Source organism: Drosophila sulfurigaster, chromosome 3, assembly GCF_023558435.1.
Source record: "Drosophila sulfurigaster albostrigata strain 15112-1811.04 chromosome 3, ASM2355843v2, whole genome shotgun sequence".
Lineage (NCBI taxonomy): Eukaryota > Metazoa > Arthropoda > Insecta > Diptera > Drosophilidae > Drosophila > Drosophila sulfurigaster.
The window spans coordinates 14,635,458-14,656,652 of record NC_084883.1 but is presented as its reverse complement, the minus strand read 5'-3'; the positions used below and the strand labels follow the sequence as shown (position 1 = coordinate 14,656,652).

At 38.5% G+C, this 21,195-nt stretch overlaps 4 protein-coding genes across 20 annotated transcripts in view; 2 read left to right on the top strand and 2 right to left on the bottom strand.

The window, feature by feature from the left end:
• LOC133841097 (A disintegrin and metalloproteinase with thrombospondin motifs like) overlaps window positions 1-6,012 on the top strand; it is a 57,623-nt gene extending 51,611 nt beyond the window's left edge. For 2 of the 9 annotated variants that reach the window (XM_062273384.1, XM_062273383.1), the window contains exons 10-15: window positions 787-913; window positions 1,220-1,384; window positions 1,447-1,678; window positions 1,745-1,824; window positions 2,115-3,016; window positions 5,449-6,012. In XM_062273384.1, the coding sequence (XP_062129368.1) occupies window positions 787-913; window positions 1,220-1,384; window positions 1,447-1,678; window positions 1,745-1,824; window positions 2,115-3,016; window positions 5,449-5,477 (1,535 nt within the window). In that variant the 3' untranslated portion in view covers window positions 5,478-6,012. Of the gene's footprint in view, window positions 1-786; window positions 914-1,219; window positions 1,385-1,446; window positions 1,679-1,744; window positions 1,825-2,114; window positions 3,895-5,448 lie in introns of those variants that run through there. The other 7 variants (XM_062273377.1, XM_062273376.1, XM_062273381.1 and 4 more) reach the window with 5 other exon arrangements.
• Window positions 6,013-7,363: 1,351 nt separating this feature from the next.
• Window positions 7,364-8,152, bottom strand: LOC133841110 (transmembrane protein 14 homolog). 2 transcript variants are annotated; one of them, XM_062273407.1, is made up of 3 exons: window positions 8,013-8,152; window positions 7,853-7,955; window positions 7,364-7,786 (listed from the first exon to the last, which is right to left on the bottom strand). In XM_062273407.1, the coding sequence occupies exons 2-3, from the start codon at window positions 7,926-7,928 to the stop codon at window positions 7,524-7,526; spliced, it is 339 nt and encodes a 112-aa protein (XP_062129391.1). In that variant the 5' UTR covers window positions 7,929-7,955; window positions 8,013-8,152; the 3' UTR covers window positions 7,364-7,523. The 2 variants fall into 2 exon arrangements, with proteins under 2 accessions (XP_062129391.1, XP_062129390.1); XM_062273406.1 differs by having other exon boundaries at window positions 8,017-8,133.
• A 324-nt stretch (window positions 8,153-8,476) lies between these two features.
• LOC133841099 (far upstream element-binding protein 2) lies at window positions 8,477-16,938 on the top strand. Of its 7 annotated transcripts, XM_062273393.1 has the most exons (8): window positions 8,477-8,975; window positions 9,036-10,154; window positions 10,289-10,450; window positions 10,517-11,007; window positions 11,073-11,304; window positions 11,361-11,490; window positions 11,539-11,785; window positions 12,075-12,408. In XM_062273393.1, the coding sequence occupies exons 1-7, from the start codon at window positions 8,838-8,840 to the stop codon at window positions 11,739-11,741; spliced, it is 2,475 nt and encodes an 824-aa protein (XP_062129377.1). In that variant the 5' UTR covers window positions 8,477-8,837; the 3' UTR covers window positions 11,742-11,785; window positions 12,075-12,408. The 7 variants fall into 7 exon arrangements, with proteins under 7 accessions (XP_062129377.1, XP_062129376.1, XP_062129372.1 ...); XM_062273392.1 differs by lacking the exon at window positions 12,075-12,408 and adding an exon at window positions 13,712-16,938 and having other exon boundaries at window positions 8,478-8,975; window positions 11,361-11,785; XM_062273388.1 differs by lacking the exon at window positions 12,075-12,408 and adding an exon at window positions 12,743-16,938 and having other exon boundaries at window positions 8,478-8,975; window positions 11,361-11,785.
• A 47-nt stretch (window positions 16,939-16,985) lies between these two features.
• LOC133841101 (protein DEK) lies at window positions 16,986-21,145 on the bottom strand. 2 transcript variants are annotated; one of them, XM_062273396.1, is made up of 11 exons: window positions 20,990-21,145; window positions 20,274-20,517; window positions 19,177-19,676; window positions 18,696-19,107; window positions 18,530-18,630; window positions 18,291-18,467; window positions 18,047-18,232; window positions 17,899-17,983; window positions 17,724-17,842; window positions 17,509-17,661; window positions 16,986-17,441 (listed from the first exon to the last, which is right to left on the bottom strand). In XM_062273396.1, exons 1-11 carry the CDS (start codon window positions 21,029-21,031, stop codon window positions 17,427-17,429), a joined length of 2,034 nt encoding a protein of 677 aa, XP_062129380.1. In that variant the 5' UTR covers window positions 21,032-21,145; the 3' UTR covers window positions 16,986-17,426. The 2 variants fall into 2 exon arrangements, with proteins under 2 accessions (XP_062129380.1, XP_062129381.1); XM_062273397.1 differs by lacking the exon at window positions 20,990-21,145 and adding an exon at window positions 20,609-20,742.
• Window positions 21,146-21,195: the final 50 nt, after the last annotated feature.

The following is a 21,195-nucleotide window of genomic DNA, read 5'->3' as shown; positions in this document are numbered from 1 at the left end:
TTGCCAACGCTATCTGTCTGTCTTTATCTCTCTCTCTCTGTTGTCATGTGTGCTTGCCCCACTGTGCATGTCTACAGTGGCTGCCAGCGAAGCACGCCTTCTTTTGTGATATATATATTTTTTATTTTCTTTGCCTCTGATTTCTAGGAATTGTATCAAATGTGAACGAAGTTTACATAGGAACAACTTTGAATGCAAACTTTGCTCTATTGTTAACAAAATTATAAATAATTTATTTGGTGAAAATTGGCTTTGGTTTTGGATAATATTTAATTTAATCTAAGCATTGTAACTAAGTTTCATTTGAATTACAGAATTAACCCTGCCGCATTTTGTGGCATAATCTTTGACACCATTGAACTCGACTCTCTAGTGTGAGCTTGCCACATCCAACACACATGGACACACACACACACACACAACTAACCACACATGCTTCTCAATGATTACAAAGACAGTTATTATATAAAAGATAAACGCCGTTTAGGCCATATCAAAATTTGAAAGTAAAGACAAATTGCAAAAGCCGCGAGACGCGATTCGCGTTTTGCGAGCCGCAAAGTTGCATTTGATGTGTTTTTCTATTTTTTTTTTTATGTTTTATTTAATAACTGCGACAACAAGTAGCGACAAGTACAACAACAACAACAACTGCAACTGCAACTACAACTAGTATACTAACTAACTATCACATAGTAATAGTTGAAAATTGTCAACTTCCTGTTGGCCAACCAAACTAAATTGCCTAATTTTCTGTTTTCGCCATACCACGAATGTGGCCCACAGGCTTTGCCTACGTTGGCGGCGCCTGCGTGGTTAACAAGCGTCTGGAGAAGGTGAACAGCGTGGCCATCATCGAGGACACCGGCGGCTTCAGCGGCATCATTGTCGCCGCCCACGAGGTGGGACATCTGTAAGTACACTTCAGGGCAACGCCAAGCGAAAACTTCCTTTCACTCATCTACATCTGCATCTGCATAACCTGGCATTATTTTATTTCTGTTTTGCATTTTATGTAGTGCCAACTGTGCATTGAAAAAAAACGAAAAAAACATTACTTGATTAATTTCCGTCGCACGTCTGAAGTTGGAAAACTCGTTTGCATTTCCGTTTGACATCATTCGACGTGCAATTAATCAATTAACATTTTGCTGATACTGCTCGCAACTCAATCAAAACACCTACCTCTCTCTCCCTCTCCTTCTCTCTCTTCGTCTAGTTTGGGCGCCGTGCACGATGGCTCACCACCACCCAGTTACCTTGGCGGACCGGGTGCTCAGCGCTGTCGCTGGGAGGATGGCTATATCATGTCCGATTTGCGTCACACGGAACGCGGCTTCCGTTGGTCCGCCTGCACCGTGCAGAGCTTCCACCACTTCCTCAAGTGAGTGTCAATTGAGCTGAGATTCCTCTCAAGACTCTACTTCACATTCATCTCTCTTCTAGTGGAGACACCGCCACCTGTCTGCACAATGCACCGCATGAGGACAGCGCCTTGGGTCGTTCGCTGCCCGGCACTTTGCTCTCACTGGACGCACAGTGTCGTCGGGATCGTGGCACCTATGCCTGCTTCAAGGATGAACGTGTCTGCGCTCAGCTCTTCTGCTTCGATGCTCAGACTGGCTACTGCGTTGCCTACAGACCGGCAGCAGAGGGCTCCGCCTGTGGTAATGGTTACGTAAGTATAGAACTTTCATTCTATTCCTCAAACTTTGACTGCAATTCGAACAATTTGGGGATTTAGCATTGCCTGGATGGTCGCTGCACGCCGCTGCCGTCGAACATAATACCGGACTATGGCAACAATTATCGTTTAGTATACAAGTAAGTACGATTCGCTAGCTTAGAGACTGTCACTTTGTAGTTGGTTGAGTAAGTTAAGTGTACGATAGTATTTCTTGAGTATCTTGTGAGACACAACACAGAAATCATATTTTAATATATGCAAAACCTTTTACACCTTTACAAATATCAACAACAACCACAACCACAACAACAACAACCAACAACACCTAAATATATTTGTAACTAAAACACAAAACAAACACAACAACAACAACAAACAACTGCAATATGAAATTGCAAATTGCAAATTGCAAATTGAAATTATTTAGTAAAATCAGCCAGAAAAACGATGCAAGCTCTGAAACGGCAGCCGAAGACGTTGAGAGCAGCAGTGAGGAGACAGAGTCCCAAGAAGACGATGAGAATGAAGATGAAGATGAGCGCGAAGATGAGCGCGATGATGACCAGAACGATGGCATCAACAGCAGTGAGGAGCTGGATATCAATCAGCAGGACAATAACATACAGCAAAGCTCAGCTGCGGCTGCGGCTGCTGAAGCTGTGATTGAGACCACGACAACAACAACAACAACAACAACTACGAAAAGACCAAAGACATTTGAATATTTGCGGCGACTTTACAACACTGACAACTACGAGAATTCGGCATTAAGCAACACGCACGCACAGTGGCCAGCAAATGGTCAAGTTGTGGTCAAAACATACACCAGCAGCAGTGTCAGCAGCAGCAGCAGCAGCGGCAGCAGCTCACACCACACAACAACAACAACAACACCTAGAACAACAACAACAACAACACAAACACCAAATATATTCCAATTTTATACACACGAATTGCGCAAACAACTCGAATACTATTTTCACTTGCTACAAACACAACAACAACCACAAGAACAACATCAACAACAACAACAACAACATATACAACAACAACATCATCAACTACAACCACAACAGTCCCAAGTAGTGACCAATGAACATTTTTCAATTCCCTTGGTACAAAAACAAATTACAAATTATAGTGCCACCACCAACAGCAACAACAGCGGCAACACCAACACTAAAGAACAAAACAACAACAACGGAGGGGAAGTGAACAATAAGCGACAGCAACAGCAACAGCAGCAACAACAACAGCAACAACAAGTTGATGAGGAGAACGAGGCCAATGCCGGCATTGAGATCAATGAAGCAATTGAGCGGCAAAAACGTAAGTTTCTCATTCAACAACAACAACAACCAAGACACTTGACAACACTGCAACAACAACAACATCAACAACAACAACCATTGGCAACACCAACAACAAGCACAGCAACCGCTACAGCCGCCACAGCCAAAGCATCGCCAACAGCAACAGCCACAGCAACATCAACAGCAACAACATCAAGCACATCCAAATCGAAAGCAACAACAACACTGTTTGATGCATACTTTAAAAAATTACAAGCACTGCATTTACCAACACTGGACGGCGCTGTAACAGCCACGACAACATCGGTGTCCACCTCCGTCAGCTCATCAGCGGGCAAAGCGAGCAACACACAACAGCAACAGCAACAACATCAGCAACAACAACAGCAACCACAGCAAAACTTTGATGGCAGCTCATTTCTGAAACGTACGCCAAATCGCAGTAGTATTTTAGCCAACAAAAAGAGTAGTAATAAAATAAATAGCAATAGTCATAACTATAGTCAACAACAACAACAACAGCAACTACAACAACAACAGCAGCAACAATTGACATCGCCATCATATGTGACAAATTACATTGGCGATAATACCAACAATTTGCCAGCGGTGTTGGACAATAATGAATCAAGCACAACAACAACAACTACAACAATAACAACAGCCATACAGCAACAACTACAACAACAACTACAACAACAACAGTCAACAAATGGCACTGCGACGCCCAAGAAACCCAAAATTAAAACACAAAAACTGATACGCCGCACACGAGTCATGTAAACAGGCGGAAACAGCAACAACATGCCACATGCCACATGCAACATGCCGCATGCCACATTATTACAACAACTAGTACTACTTTTACTTGAAAAATACTCTCACACACACACACAAGCCAACAAACAAACACACATACACACACACACAGACACAGGACAACAGCCAAACCCAACCAATCAAACAACCAAGAAACCAACCAACGAACCAGTCGTAGTTCCGCAACACATACAGAGACACACAAATATACACACACACACACTACTGATACAGATACAGTAACCGAAACAAACATAACTGTACACTGACCCCGCCTTCGCCCCCCTCCGTCCAACTCCAAATGGTCTGATTCGATTTCGATTCGCGATTCGATTTTCTTTTGCTACTGCGTGCGGTAAGAACAACAAGCAACAAGCAACAGTTATTTTCAAGTAGTCTAAAATACAACAAAAAAGCTTCTTCGCCTTACAAAGTACAAGGTATTATCTAAAATAAAAATAAAAGGGGAGCTTGTTCGTATATACATATATTTAGTGGTATTGAACTGCCTGCTATATTACATACTACAATAAAACATAAACACATAATTTAATCAATCGGTAATTGAGGAATATCGGTATTTATTACATACATAGATTTACCAATTCGCATTCGTAATTGGCCATTTAGTTTGTAATACTATTGAATTTACTTTAAGCATTTGCCGCATGACTGACTTTTGCATACTCGTACTTTTGAGCATCTGCAACATTTTTACTTTTAAAATTGTAGTTTATGGGTTGCATTGTAGCAGCTCCATAGTGTAGTGCTTGATAATGTAGTTCTTAGCATGAACAATTACAATATGAACTTTAATCTTTTTATAATGGAGAACAAACCTATATTCACATATTTTAATATTCTCGATAATGTATTTCATTTTGAAAACCAGTTCAGAAATCAATTGATATTTCATTCCATACGGTACTCAAAAATCCATTGCTGAAAAAACCAAACAAAAAAAAAAAAACATAGAAACATCGTTTTCCAAACTGCAAATTTCTAACGCTCTCGCCCTGTCCTTCGATATTGCATTGTACACCCATCAAGAAACCAATGAAGAAACAAATTGGCATTGAAACAGCACACATACAACATACTCGCAATACATTACAATACATACCACCCACAAACACGCATACACACATACTCTTACATACATACACATCAAAGAATATCAAAGCATATACAAACGGTAGACATTAAGGTACATCTTTGATCCAAAAATATCTCTTTGAATAAGATTGCAAACGGCATGGCGTAAAATCAACTAAACAACAAAAACAAAATACCAAAAAAATAAAAATAAATCGCATTCTTGCATACTAAACTCAACTATAGCGCAACAAAATATCAGCAAAATAAACAAACGCAACCAAAAACAATTTGGCTATTGGAAACGCATGGAATGTGGAACACAACTATTAGCGAATACACACACCCAAAACAATGATGGCGTCTGTCGCCATTTTGCAAAATTGCTATAAACATACATAAAACATAAAAAACCAAAAACAAGCAAACATTTTCTCATCTTTGCACGCCTAACATTTATTATGTAGAGTATTTGTATGCACCGTATTAATTGTGTCTTTTGTTTCCTTTCTTGTCTCTTGCGTCTTCGTGTAGTGGTTAACTGGAAGCTGTTTCCGTTCTAGTGGAGTGGAGAACCCCCTGAAACGTTTGGAATTGGCACACGTCGGTTTGGTTATTGCCATTGAAATTTGAACAAATTCATATTTGCAGTTAAACAAATTGTGTTTTTAGATAGAATTTTTATTTTTATTATTAATATTATAAATATTATTGATTTGTTTTTAGTATTAGACACAACTAATTTAATATACTTTTGTTAAAAAGAAAACAAAACAAAAAAAAACACCACAAAAAACGCACCCAACAAAGTTTAAAAACCCATTTGATTCCATACAACCATTTGAGTATGGCTAATTACAATCAATCGTACATACATATATTATGTAGTGTATAATTTAAAACCAAAAAACAAAAAAGACCAACAACAAATACTATTTTGTACATATAATATCTGTTTCTGTAAAAAGTTCATACACAATCATTTCGGCATTAAATCAAACATAAACAACTTCTATAAATTATTCCTAAAGATTTCCAATTTTCCATTGTGATAAAAGATAATTTGTATACTTAACTAAAAATATTTATCTTTTTTTTTAGAAAATTGCTTGAAAAGGTGTTAAAAATTCAAAATGTACTCACCTAGCCGCACTTTGCCTACTAGAAAAACTCACAATTCCATAAATTGTTGTATTAAAATGTAGAAAAGTTGTGCATTGTTAATGCGAAAAAATATTTTAAAAATTGCATTGCCTTATCATCTTAAGAAGTATATACTAGTTTAATATTAATACCTAAGTGCTAGATATAGACAACTGGAAATCAAATAAAGTGAAACTGTACATTTATCACACACAACAAAAATAATTTAAGAATATGCATAAAATAAATATATACATACATCTATATACATAACTGTAATGTGTTTATACTTCTTTGGTAGGGAACCGCAGATTATAAGATACCTGATATACATATTTGAAAACAAAATGAAAGCCTCCCGTCAAACAAATTAACTTTTGGTCAATTTATATTTATAATGTCAGAGTAATCTAACAATTACAAAATTATTACAAAAAGTTGTTAGGAAATATCTGAGAGCCTCATTGAACGGATAGATATTTCACTGAATATTCAAATATTAAATTATGAAGTAGATAGCAACTTGCATTCATTTCATAGGAACCCAAGTATCAAGTGATTGATAAAAAAATGGTTTACACTTTACTGATAAATTATCGATAGATCATTGCTCATTATAATTCTAATATTAGTAAGTTTCACAGTCTATTTAAATTTTCCAAATTACGTCAACAATTCTACTCTATTATATCATAATATTCAATCAAGTTAATGAGCAATTCAGACATTATTTTCTGTCCACCTTTCGTATTCACTGGAAAAAGCAGCGATTGCTTTCTGCAGTTATTTTGAGCGATGCTGATAAAGAAAATTATTGGCAAGTTCATCGTCTTTCATAATAATAACACTGCCGTTTTATATTGGATCCCCCAGTGGACGTGGGGGATTCTGTGAATTCAAGTGGGTATTATAACACAAAAGAAAGCTAAATGCGAGAGCTATACCAGCGGTGTAGAGCTTATACCTATTCACCAGCATTAGTATAGCAAAATATGCCACTAACGCCACAGGTATATTGTTATTACTTTCATTTAATGATATTAGGGTATTTGCTTTAATGCCTGTCAGTGAATGAGAACACAAGCTATCAAATCGTAGATTCATACATTGTGTATCATGGGGTTGGATATGCACCCATCTGCCCATTAAATTTCCTAATATAACAAAGTGATAATTATACATATGTATTTGCTACCCTATAGGAAGCGGGAATTGAAATTATTTAATTTCAGTAGTAACTTACTGCTTTCGTTTGATAGAAACCCGTATATCAAGAGCTTGATAAAAAAGATTTAAACATTACTCGTATCTTATCGTTAGAGCATTGCTCATTTTATTTGTAATAATAGTAAGTCCCACATACCATTTAGACTCTCAAAAAAAGATAGAGAGAACATATTCTTATATCCTATTAGAATATTCCGGCAAGTTAATAAGCAATCCAGACTTTCTCCACATTTCGTTTTTTAAGTACCTTTGGTAGGCACTGGCAACAAGTAGCGATTATTTTGTACCAAGTTCTTGACCAGAGCAGCCACAGAAAGCATGCAAACAACTCCAGCTGGCATGAGTTTTCCCGAACGATTCCAACGTGCTCCCATAATGCCAGCCAATAACAAAGACGTTCCCAATTGCAACAGAGGGCGAGGTGGATTCTGGGAGTTCATGTGAGCGCCATAACCCAATAGAGCGCCAAAGGCAAGACCTGCTCCCAGTGAGGGTATAGAACCTATGCAGCAGAAGTAAACATTCACGATAAGGACAAAGTGCAAGTTAGCATGATGTATGAACTCACCAGCCTTAGCATAGCCCATAATGCCGCCAGCGGCAACTGTGGCAGCGTATACATAACCAAACCAGTCAACAGGCATATTGTTATTTATATTCTTTAATGTTCACTGAAAGTGGGATGTTACATTTATGAGTTTTTGTTATTTTTCTTTATATTTGCATACGTACGTTGAGAAAATGCGAAGTTGTATTTTGTAATCTTGGTCTAAATCAACTCCAGCTGTTTTGCTGCAGACCACTGATACACAACTATAGTTATATTATTATCGAATGCGTCCGATTATCGAATACAAAACTGTACTGTTGATATGCCTACATAGCTGCGCTATTTTGATTCAAGTGGGTTATCGAATTTAAATAAATTTGCTTTACACTTTACTTCCACAATTATTTTAATTAGTCCGCAGTTCATTTCAGATTTTAAATAGGTTTTAACAGTTACAACAAATTATCATTCTTAAGCATATTATAGCAATTTAAGTAACCAATATCAACTTTTTTCTACTATTCACAAATAATGAACGAATACTTTATGTCTATCGAATGGATCGATATCATGCTGGTTATTCGAAAAAAAATACAGCCTCATTCTTGTGCAGTGTTGATAAATTTATAGAAAAGTATTGAGAACTTAGCATCCCTATGTACGCATTTTGGGGCGCATAATTTTCACCGAAAAAAAAAGAAATCGGTAGTAAAAACATTTATTGTGAGCGTTAAATAATTGTAAATATTGTGCACGAGTGGTGTGCAACATAAATCAAATTCTAGATAGTTTTTTTTTTTTGTAAAGTGAAAGAGAAGAAAAACGGAAGTTTTTGCGGCGTATAGTGAATTTGTTAGTTGTTGGTTATCGAGTTTTCCAGTTTTGCACGTCGCCAATTTTCGTCGGCATTTTTTGCAAAATACAAAAGCGGGCGTCGGCTCTTTAATCAGAAAACACAAAAAACAATTAATTTGGAACTGTATTACAGTTAGTAAACGGCGAGATGAGTGATTTTCAGACACAGCAGGCGAGTTTAAGTCAATCGCAGGCATTGGCAGCTGCCATACAGCGTGCCAAGCAGGTAAGAAGAAGAGAGGCAGCCCTAGTCGAGCCGCTTCCAATAGAAAAGGCGCCATTATCGGTAGAGTGTGAAAACTGGATAACGTGACTTTTCCGTCTATGTTTCTATCTCTCTTTCTAGATTGCCGCGAAAATTCAACCAAATCAGCAGCAACAGTCACAAGGAGGTGGTGGTGATAGCGGTGGTCCATCCGGTGCGGGAGGCGGCGGCGGAAGCAACAACTTTAAGCGACATAACGACGACGGCGACAGTGGGCCTGATTGCAAACGGTCCTTTGGCAGTCCGGACTACGGCCAAAACAACTCGAACATGAGCAGCGGCAGCGGAGGAGGCGGCGGCGGTGGCGCGAATATGACGCAAGCCATTGCTCAAGCAGCGGCGGTGGCTGCTCGACTGGCTGCCTGGCCAGCGTCCACGTGCGAAGAGCAAGTTCGAGTGCCTGAGAGCATTGTGAATGCATTTGTCGGACGCAACGGGAGCGACACGTTGAGTCATCTGGAAGCTGAGTCGGGAGCCAAATTGGAACTGATGCAGGATCAGGAGCGTGTAATCACGTTGCGCGGTACACGGGAGAGCTGTACCAAGGGGCGCGATATGCTGCAGCAAATGGCCAATCGCAATGGTGGCAGTGGTAACTGTGAAGTGCTGCTGACTATCAATATGCCGCCACCAGGGCCGGGAGGGTATCCGCCTTATCAGGAGATTATGATACCCGGCGCCAAGGTGGGTCTGGTGATAGGCAAGGGAGGCGACACAATTAAGCAGCTGCAGGAAAAGACGGGCGCACGCATGATCATCATACAGGATGGACCCAATCAGGAGGTCATTAAACCACTGCGTATTTCGGGTGTGCCTCAGAAAGTGGAACATGCCAAACAGATGGTCTTAGATCTGATTGCGCAAAAGGATGCGCTTGCCCAGCAGCAGCAGGGCGGACGCAGCGGCGGAGGTGGCGGCAGCGGTGGTGGAGGTGGTGGCTCCGATCAGGGTTTCAATAACTTCAACAATGGCAATGGTGGTGAAAGCGTTGAGGTCTTTGTTCCCAAGATTGCCGTTGGTGTTGTGATCGGCAAGGGCGGTGATATGATACGTAAAATTCAAACAGAATGCGGATGCAAGCTGCAGTTCATCCAGGGCAAGAACGATGAGATGGGCGATCGCCGTTGTGTCATCCAAGGCACGCGACAGCAGGTTGAGGATGCCAAACGTACAATTGATGGGCTCATTGAAAATGTGATGGTAAGCAACGCAAAGTTCACCTGTTGTCAATCTAGTTGACTGCTCTGCAAATTTCTGTTTGTGCAGTAATTGACAGGAGTGTAATCTACATCTGTTTTACACAATACACAAATATTTCTCTAATTAATACTTAGCAACGCAACGGAATGAATCGTAATGGCAGCAATGGCGGAGGCGGCGGTGGCCAAGCCGGTGGAGATTCGAATAACTCCAACTATGGTTATGGCTATGGCGTGAATCATGCTCAAGGTGGTCGCGAGGAGATCACGTTTCTGGTGCCCGCCTCTAAATGCGGTGTAAGTTTTTAATAACACAATTATAATAGCTTTGCTCTAAACTGGTATTTGCATTCTATGCTGCAGATTGTTATTGGCCGCGGTGGTGAGACCATTAAGCTCATCAATCAGCAGTCCGGAGCTCATACAGAAATGGATCGTAATGCCAGCAATCCGCCCAACGAGAAGCTTTTCAAATCGAAGGGCACCACAGATCAGGTTGAGGCTGCACGTCAAATGATATCCGAAAAGATCAATATGGAACTGACAGTCATCTCACGCAAGCCCATTAGCGGAGGCGGCGGCGGTGGTGGAGGCTCTAACAATGCCCACCACAATCAACAACAAGGCGGCTATGGCAACCAAATGCAGGGTGGCGATCCCAATGCAGCCGCCGCAGCAGCCGCCTATCAACAGCAGCAGCAACAGCCCTGGGGTGCCTATGGTCAGCAAGGCGGCTGGGATCCAGCCTCTGCCCAACAGCAACAGCAGATGGCCATGGCAGGTCAAGGTCAGCCAGGCGCAGCAGCCGGTGCTGGTGGTCAGGACTACTCCGCACAATGGATCGAATACTACAAGTAGGTTACTTCAATAGAAGCGATTGACGATGCAGCGCTCTTATATATTTCTTAACATATTGCAGACAAATCGGCTGTCATCGTGAGGCTGAAATGATTGAGCAGCAAATGAAGGCTAAACTGGCGACCGGTGCTTCGGGTCCCAGTCAACAGACACCACAACAACAGGCGCAACCTCAACAGCAGCAACAAAGCGCAGCCGGAGGCGCTGACTACAGCGCACAGTGGGCGGAATACTATCGCAGTGTGGGTAAAATCGAGGAAGCAGAAGCCATTGAGAAAACCCTGAAAGCCAAGGTAAGACAGTCAATATATCTAAATCCGCTAAGAATAATTGCATTTGACAATTATAGCAAAATGGAGCCGGGGCTGGCGGCAATAGTGCACCGAACGCAAGCCAAGGCGGACCGAATCCCGGTCAACAGCAGCCAAATGCAGCGGCTGCAGCAGCCGCTGCTGCAGCGGCCGGTGGCTATGCCCAAGGTATGACTCCTAGCCAATATGCACAATATTCACAGTATTATGCTGCAGCCGCTGCTGCGGGTCACCCACAAGGGGCGCCACAACCCCAGGGCGGTGGTGCAGGCGGCGGCGGTGGTCAGGGCGGTGGTCCACCAGCTGGTTATCCCGGTGGCTATCCGGGTGGCGGCTATGGCGGATATCCCGGCGGCCCAGGAGGCGGACCCGGTCAGCAGCAGCAACAACAGAAGTCGCACAAGAACGATAAACATTGAGCTGTAAGGATTGAACTGGATTAGATGTGGGTGCCTTTGCCTTGGTAAGTAGATGGATCATCGCATTGAGAATACTTCTGAATTAAGTAAATCTTATCAATCAGATGAATTGTCAGATGAATTGCCAAATGAATTTCCTTGAATATTTTTGCATTTTGCTTTACCTTTTAATTGCCTGATTTTTTTTTTTTTTTGGTGAATTTACAATAATTTATATTTATATCTCTTTGATCATAATGTATTTATTATGTATTTACTTATTATCTACTTACCTGTGATGTATGTATGTAATCCTAACGATATCTTATTTACCATGCGTAAAACTCTTTGCAGTGAATCATTTGAATCGTTCCACTATCCTTTGTCTTTTATATCCCCCTCCCACTAAATTAGCAAAAATAATTCAAACGCGAAACACGAGAGATGGGCAAGATGAAGATTAGAGCAACGAGCGCCTGCCTTTCGTCGGTCAAGAGATCCGAGCCGAGCCAATCCTCAATCAAAAAAACAGAAAGAATGTACACAAAAATAAAACTAAACAGTCAATCAATCAATCAATTCGCGCTCTTTGCAGCTTGAAGCGTCTCGCTTTGCATAATTGTAAATTTACTATATATATTTATACATATATATTAATTATATGCCAATTATATTGGGTTTTTTCATACTTATAATTTTCTCTAGTTTTTAAGTGAATATTTGCCTGAAATTAATTAAATCTAATACTTAATCGTAATAACAACAAAACACATACGCAAATCAAAACAAAAGTAATACAAATGAAATGCTATTTGCTGCTTGCAATTACAATTACAGTTACAGTTGCTGTCCAGGTTCAAATACACAACTCCTGGAGTAATACACAGTTGATATACATATGATGGCAACAATTTTCTTATATTACTATACAATACATATATATATATATTGCATATATTATATACCATACCATATACCATATATATACAACATCCATACGATTTCTTTCGTCGTCAATTTAGGCATCTTGAGAGCAAGTTCCGTCAGCTGCCAACTAGCAAATTAGAAGCATTACACATACGCATAACTATGTCCACGTTGGGAGTGTGTTTATTGAAAAACAACAAGAAATATACAAAAAAACGAAAAAAGTATTTACTACAATACAAATGCTGCATAATATACATATACTTGTAGTATGTATGTCGATGTACTCGTAATATTTTTCAAACACAATAACCTTTTGATACCGCGACAAGTTTCTCACATACATTTTAACCAACTTAGCTTAGTTATAATACTACAACCGATATACAAATTACCAATACTATATATAAACACATATTATACAATGCAATATACTACGATCAACGTTCCAACTGATCTGGTAAGATTTTTCATCCTGTAAAATTACCAATTACACACTGTATAACTTGAATATGCCTAGGACTATGCGATTTACTTACTATCTCTTTCCTCTTGGATGATGATACTGGTTTGTTGATCTGTATACAATATGATCATTATACAACATAATATCGATTGAGATTGAAACTTGCAATTCATAGCCATTTACTTATCAAGTTTTGTTTCCGTATTTCAGTTGAGGACACATCTAAATGGTTTATTGTTAGCTGTAATACATAATTTTGATTTCAGTTCCGATTGGTTAACTGCTTAGGAAGAACTACAAGGGACTCCCAACCTTATATAGCATGCTCTCTTGCACTCGCTCTCTTTTTCAATATTGTCCGACAATATGTGTTGTGTTTTTGTTTTGATTTTGATATATTCATTTATTTTTTCTTTTATGCTTTTTTCATCCCTAAACTCATTGTACCTATAGTTTTGGTAAGAACTTAAATGATAAATTGTGGTGTATAAATTTATTATATGTGTATCAAATAGTTTCATTAAACATCTATATATGTATACGCATAATGCACATGTAACCTCTATATATATATATACCTATATGTATGTACTTTCAGAGGCGGTTCAGTAAATCCAGACATCTTCAAACCAGTTCATAAGAGTAACAGAAAATTGATATTGAATTGATCAATCCCCTTATGAAAATTGAATTAATAATAATGCAATAATAATAATGATTATAACCAATTTTGATAGAATATTAAGAGAGTGTGAACCTTGGTAAGATCTTCTGTTGTTATTGTGTATGTCTCACAAATCTTACAATTCAAAACAAACCATAAACATTTTAAAGCGTAAACCGTATATATATATGTATAAATATATACATATATAATTATTGAAAAAACCATAGGTCTGCAATTATAAAGAAATTATATAAATCTATATATTTATATTTACAATAAATAGAATAAGTTTTATGTCTCCTAATGAAAAATATTAATGTTGCAACAGCTGAAAATGATATGCACCCTCTCTAATTGAATACTTGTATAAGAAAGTGGGCACGCCGCAAGATTTCATAATCTCTTTCGCAGCAGCCTACGACGATACATTGAATAATAAACACACATAATATATACTATTTATATTTATAAAATTGATTACCACAATGCGTACAAATTGTATGCAACTTATGCGTTTCTATTTATTATATTTTATTATTTGAAAAACTTATTTGCCATATATGAAAATCGTTTCTGAGCGTATTTTCAGAGGTGCTGAGTTGGATGGGATCGGGACCGGTATCGAGATCGAGATCGGTGTCCTAGGGATGGGATTTTGCTTTTGTTCATTATGGCTGTCGTTCATTGTTGGGTATGTAGCAGGTCTATCAATACTCTTATGCCTTGAAACATTTTGAAATATACATATCTACTATCTACTTGTAATATCTGTGTTTATACATAATTTAACTGCCATAACTTATGCACATACCAATATATTATGTACTCGTAATATTGCTGAAATATTTTACATATATATTATTCTACTGTATCTGTATTTGTACATACAAACATATGTGACATCTATATATCTCTTTAATCTATATATTCCAATAGCCAACCTCAACGCCTTTCAACGCTGTACTGCCCCCAAAGTAGCGTCTCGTTTTAACCTTCAGACCATTTGCAATGATATATTTAATTATTCTCTATGCTCAAATATTTAATATAAAACTTGAATCTCCACGATTTATAATATCAGTATCATACTATACTATATACAATGTTGTTTCAAGGTATCATTTGTTTGCGATCTCTGCGGTTTATATTACCATTAAAATAATGAGTATTACACATACTTAGCTTTATATACATATTATTTTATAATAGAAATGTTCTGATACGGTACAGCTTATTAAATGGCAACATATACATATATTCTAATTACACTTTTGGAACAAATGACAGTGTGAACATTCAGTTTTGAAGTTTCAAAGTCCATTGAGATTGGATTAGTACAGTTGTGTTTCTTTATTTTTGTTGTTCGGGAAGGCGTTTAATTTGTTTCAATTACAGCAGACTCTTCAGGCAATGAGTACGAAGTCCATGCGCTCTATGTGATGGTAAGTATAGAAGTGCGACACATTTACATGTATTTTGTAGTTCCCATTGAAATCCATTTCCGTTACATTTTGGGTCAATATCAAACCGTTTATTTCGCAATCAAATGATATTTTTGAAATTGATATATATTTCTTTATATTTGATTTAAATTATGTGCTTTGATCTATTTCCAGGGCCAATTTGTGCATATAGAACTATCTTTTAATATTCTATTCAAATACATTTCGAATCGCAAACATTTCATTTATAACAAATTTCGAACAGACATTTATGTGTTTAATTTAACAACATACTATTTACTTTACCTTCTAACATGTCTCGTCCTCTAAATTTGCAAATTGATCTTTTTAATATCTATATGTTACAGCCTTATCTACGTGATCCATCCACTTACCAGTCGATATAGACCGGTTTAGCTTTAATCCTTCACAATCTCATAAGTATGTTACAATTGTTTTTAAATATTGCCAAATGAATTTTTCGAATTCTCAATAAATTTCTATCTGAAAATGATAAAACAAACACCAGAAACGGCTATTTTTCTAATGGATTGAATAATATGAATGAAATAAGCTTGTAACCCATTAAAAACACGAAGATTGAATTTTATTTTGTCGCGATATATTATTGATATACATACATCATTCGTCTTTATTTCCTTAGTGAAACATTTAAAGATAAAACAAAATATCGCTTTACATACATCTATGCATCCTATTTGGGACGCATTCGGTTTTACGGATAAGTTAAGTTTTCTGTTCTATAAAGAGAGCATTCAATAATTTCTATTTGACTTTGTTCTTGTACGATTCTCGTAAGCTTTTATTTTATAGACATACTATGTATATATCTGTATGAAACAAAGAGTTTAGATTGAGTTTAATCATTTGATATTTCCATTTGGTTTTTTTTTTTAATTTTTCCTCTACTAAAAGAAAACGTACATTGAGATGTTTGTATTTATTTTATGTATTTTGTTCAAAATGTTTTGAATCGATCTTGTATGGTATTTTTAGTTCAATATATTGTTTATTTAAAATTTACATACATCTAGTTTCGTATGAATATCCAAATGATATATTCCTTGCACAGTATATTTTTATTTTGTTGTGGTTTATTTCATAATTAATATGTGTGTTACATTGTAGGTCTATGTGTGAAAGTCCTAATTGTGTAAACTGCTGCTCTACATGAGAAACCTGCTATAGTTCTGTCTTCAATTATTATCTAGGCCAAGCTTTTGAGATTTACTTAACAGAGAGAGATAGAGAAAGAGACTATAACCGATTGAGGAAATGGAACGTAAGACGAAAGTAAATATCATAACATTATCTTGACTTTTGTTAACTGGCCATTCAACTCTTCACACCTTTTAGGTTTGCTTCCCAATTCATTGGGATAAAAAGACAAAAACATGTAAATATTTTACAACAATTTTGAATTTTGTTCCAAGAATTCTTAATTTTAAGCCCGACATTTTGAAATAATATATTTTAAAAAGTATCATTCCTAATGCTTTGGCTTGATTTCGCTCCCAAAATCTATCCAAATATGTATCTTAAGTTTTTACATTAGCCGAAATCGCGTGCAATATCAATTTTGTATTATAAACTTTGGAGTTTCCATGCTTTGTTTTTTGTACTGCTGCCAGTGTGTGAATTTTCGTAAATTTTGTTTTTTATTTATCCGCTTCTTAATTTAAAAATACATAATTTTGAACGTCAAATCGATCAGCACTACATTTTTATGTATAAATTGTGTGTTTTTGCTTATGTTTTGTTTTCTTTTTTTTTACAATGTTTGTTGTTTCTTTTTGTGGTCTTCCGGTTTTCCTTTTCAGTTTTTTACACACTTTTTGTAGAGCCGCTGAGTGTGCAGGCATTCATAAAGAAAATGAATATAAGTGATTACAAATTACGTTTACATATATACATATTCACATGCATATATGGATAACCGTCTCTTAGTACACAATAGAAAAAGGACATGATCCATTTAAGGTAAAGATTAGTTAGTTTTAAAGAGTACAAATTATACGCTTATAGGAAAACTAGAGGTGTTTCTTTGTTGTGGTGTCGCAGCAGCTCTCAAAAAGTGGCTTGTTTTTGTTTTTCTTTCATTTCTTTTCTCTTTAGTGTTTGGTACAAGTTCTGCTGCTTGCTGGCCCATCCTCAGGCTCCAGTGCCTCTAAATTTGTGTGGTTTTATGTGGCAATTAACTGAATTATAGAAAACAAAAATAATTATCATACATTATTCCACGCAATTGTGTATCGCTTTACTTACCGCTTTCACTGTAGCCTTAATGAAATCTTTTTTGTCAGTTAAATCGAAATCTGGGTATTTAGCATAAACTTGTTTGCACACTGTTTTCATTGTGATCTCTTCGAGATTGGCCTTGTCCAAAATTTCTTTGACATAACTGCGGATTTGTTCGTCCTGCAATGCAGATATTAATTCAATTAGAAAGTGAAGGGTTGGTAGGTGAACTAGATTCTTACCGTTGGGAATGCCGCTTTGCCTTTTTTGGTTAATGGCTCGTCTTCATCTGACTCATCTTTGTCATCAGCGTCTTCCTCATCGGACGTTTCCTTCTTTGATTTCTTCGGTCTTCCAGCGGCTGTACAAAATGACAAATTAGAAAAGAACAATACTAATTAATTGTATTAGATTTACCCTTTCCAGCTGGTTTTGACTTGTTGTTAGCTTTACTATTTTTCGCAGGCGTTGTGGGCTTCGCACTCTTTTTGGGACGTTCATCCTGTGTAATAAAATGCAAGTTAAGTGATGCTTGCTTATTCAGCATGTTTTGTTTTTTGCTTACTTCGCTTGGCTCGCTACCAAACTCGGACAACTCTTCCTCTTCTTCGTCCTCAGATACCTCTTCCTCCTCACTCTCGGAATCTTTGCGCTTTCGCGCAGAAGAAGCTCGACCGCGTCCTCGTCTGCTAGGCGTAGTTGCAGCGGATCTGCCACGTTTAGCAGCAGCACCACGTTTGCGCTTGGGAACCTATCGCAAATAAGTTCCATGATTGGATTTTTCAATAACACAAACGTAGTAAACTTACATCACTATCTGCATCGGAGATATCTGATTCCTCCTCTTCCTCCGAATCAGAATTTCTTCGACGACTCTTGCGCGCTGGTCGCCCACGACTGGCACGTGCTGATGCTTTACGTCCTACTCCAGAGCCACCACCGCCACCGCGTCCAGCATCGGAGTCTGAATTAGCCGATGGATTATACTGTGAACGTAGAACAATTGTAAATAAGCCAATAAAGTGATTGTACTTTCAAAAAGACTTACATCAGAGCCAGACTCAGAATCATCATTTCGTCTTCGCTTAGCCACTGTGACTTTCTGCTCGCTTTCCTCGGAGCTTGATAAATCTACATAAGCAGACATTTCTAAAAGAGATAATGAAGATAGCTCTAAAACAACTGAAATGCATTCGAATCGTCATGAAACTTACTTTTGCCCGCTGTTGCGCGTTTGGGGCGTCCGCTAGAATTGCGAGCGGAACCTCTACCGGCTGGTGCGCTTGACTTGCTGCTTTTGCGTTTCTTATCCTCTTCGCTGGCGGCCTCCTCATCCTCATCCAGATCTTCATCATCCACCTCCTCTTCGTCATCGCCCTGTTCCATACAGAGCGATTCATCGGGCTCCATTAAAAATTTGAGCACACGTGCCGTAACTTCATCCTTGCTGCCCTTTCGGTCTAGCGTGAGAATTTCACAGATGCTGCGCAGTGTTTTGTTGTCCACCTTCTTAATGGAGTCATATTTCTTTTTGTATTCCGATGAATCCTTGGCAAACTCAAAGCCAGCAAAGGAACGCAGGTTCTTTTTCACCACATTGTTCTTGCCCTGAGCACCAAAGCAAAGCTGCATAAAGAATATATAGCATATTAGAGTTTATATGCTGTTTCAAAATATAGTTAGTTTAGAGCTTACAGCATGTAGAGTCTGAAGACCATCGACACGTGTCTTGTTGATGTTCTCATTGATGCGATCAATTTCGGCCAAAGCAACCACATTCTCATCATCCTCAGCCACTTCGTTGTTCTCATCGAGACCATCGTCTTCTTCGTCCGCATCGTCTTCCTCCTTTTCATTATCAGAGTTATCCACCTTGCCGTTTTTGGCCTTTGAATTTTTAGCAGCTGCTGACTTGTCGGCTCCTGCTCCTGTTGTAGTCTTGGAGGACTTGGCACCATCTGTAGCATCATTTTTTTTCTTGTCTGGTTTATCTGTTGATTTCTTGTCCTCATCACCACTAGCAGTATCTTTGTCATCGTCAACCTGATCCTCTTCGTCCTCTTTCAGATCATCCGCATCATCTGCGTCGTCGTCATCTTCGGACTTGGCAGCTGGTTTCTTGGCGCTATTATTTTTTACTTTCTTTGCTGATGGCGACGCTGGCGATCCAGCCGTTGTGTTCGACTCCTTATCATCTGTGACAAAAAAAAATAGTATTTAGTAAACTAACATTTAAAAAAAAAAAAAGTTGTCTTTATAACTTTTTTAAAAAAGTTTTCATAGCTTTATTTAAAAAAGTTGTCTTCATGCTTGGGAAGTCCAATGCTATTAGGTTTGGGAGCGCAAGGAACTATGAAAATTGAAGTTTTAATTTACCTCGGCTCTTACTACACGAAACCATATTGTTCAGGGTTTAGTATGAACAATAGCCAAGGGGAGAGAGGGAAGAAGAAAATGTTTTTTTACTTATGAAATATGGGCCAATTGGAAAAATTCTAACCCAACAAATTTTTATCACTACTCCAGGGGAATTCGAACCCGTGGTCTAATGGTTCTGCTGAGCACGGCCACTTAACATCAGCGCCACAGCTACCACAGCAACAACTTCGCCAATTGACGCAAATGAAATGCCGCGGCGACGGGGCGAGTTCAATTCGCCGCATTTCGAGAAACGCGCGCAAAATTCATTTCATGATTTTTGTTTTTCTCGCTCTTTCTTCACACAAACACACTCAGATACACACACGCACACATACACATTGGGGGAATGTATTGGTGCTGCTGTTATTTACCTGCATCCAATGTTGGCGCGGTCGCAGCTCCTCCTGAGTCGCCAACAGCCTTTTTATCAGCGACGTCATCAGTTGCGGGTGGCGATGCTGCATCCCCCTCTTTCTCACCAGCCTTTGACACCACCCCACTGTCCGCTGCAGTTGTTTCCGCTGCACTTTCTTGCGCCTTCGCTGACTCGCTGCTCACCTTATCGGCGGCATTTTCTTTGCCCGCCTTCTCCGATTCTGGCGCTGTGTTGGCATCCTATTGGAAATCAAAACAAAAAAAGCGAAACACCAGTTAATAACACTTGCAAATTTTTTTGGCGGCGTTTCACAATATGCACTAGGAATACCATTTCACGTTTTTTATGAGTTGCGCGAACGATGTTTTTTTATGCGTTTCGGCTATTTTTTTTGCAGCAGCAGCAGCACACACAAGTTTTCTTTTGGGCTTTTCGTTTGTGTATGCGTGTCGTCGTCCATGGGGCCATTGGGCATGCATTCGTTGTCTCACTTGCACTCATTAAAACTAGACACTACAAACGCAACGACGCCATGTTTATACACATAAACGAACTGGTCGAAGGGGAGGAAAGGGGACTGATTGGACCATAGCAATATTTGTTGCGCCTTTTTTGCACGTGAAACACCTACGCACTCTAGCGGTTTTTTATGCATTTTTGTGGCATTCACCATTCGCTTTTCATTAAAAGAATTCTTGTTAATCTACGTACCATATTTTCAACGGTTTTTTCTTTTTTTTCGTCAGCCGACATGCTTATGCTTAATGTGCAGGGTGACCGCAAGTGGGATTTCAAAACGGGCCAATAAAGGAGGGAAATATACTAAATTCATGGCTATGTTTGTTTGGTATTTTTTAAAAAAGCGCACTTTTTTGAACTGTTTACAGTTTCTGGCTTTTTCATAATTTTACGACAAA

Bases quoted from the DNA above. Each gene is read 5' to 3' on its own strand.
- LOC133841110 (XM_062273407.1), bottom strand. From the start codon at position 7,928: ATGCCTGTTGACTGGTTTGGTTATGTATACGCTGCCACAGTTGCCGCT. The intron at 7,787-7,852 runs GTGAGTTCATAC...TCTGCTGCATAG, and splicing joins TATGGGCTATGCTAAGGCTG to GTTCTATACCCTCACTGGGA.
- LOC133841099 (XM_062273392.1), top strand. From the start codon at position 8,838: ATGAGTGATTTTCAGACACAGCAGGCGAGTTTAAGTCAATCGCAGGCA. The intron at 10,155-10,288 runs GTAAGCAACGCA...ATTAATACTTAG, and splicing joins GGCTCATTGAAAATGTGATG to CAACGCAACGGAATGAATCG. The intron at 10,451-10,516 runs GTAAGTTTTTAA...TCTATGCTGCAG, and splicing joins TGCCCGCCTCTAAATGCGGT to ATTGTTATTGGCCGCGGTGG.
- LOC133841101 (XM_062273396.1), bottom strand. From the start codon at position 21,031: ATGTCGGCTGACGAAAAAAAAGAAAAAACCGTTGAAAATATG. The intron at 18,233-18,290 runs GTAAGTTTACTA...TATTTGCGATAG, and splicing joins TCTCCGATGCAGATAGTGAT to GTTCCCAAGCGCAAACGTGG. The intron at 17,843-17,898 runs GTAAATCTAATA...CATTTTGTACAG, and splicing joins GTCAAAACCAGCTGGAAAGG to CCGCTGGAAGACCGAAGAAA.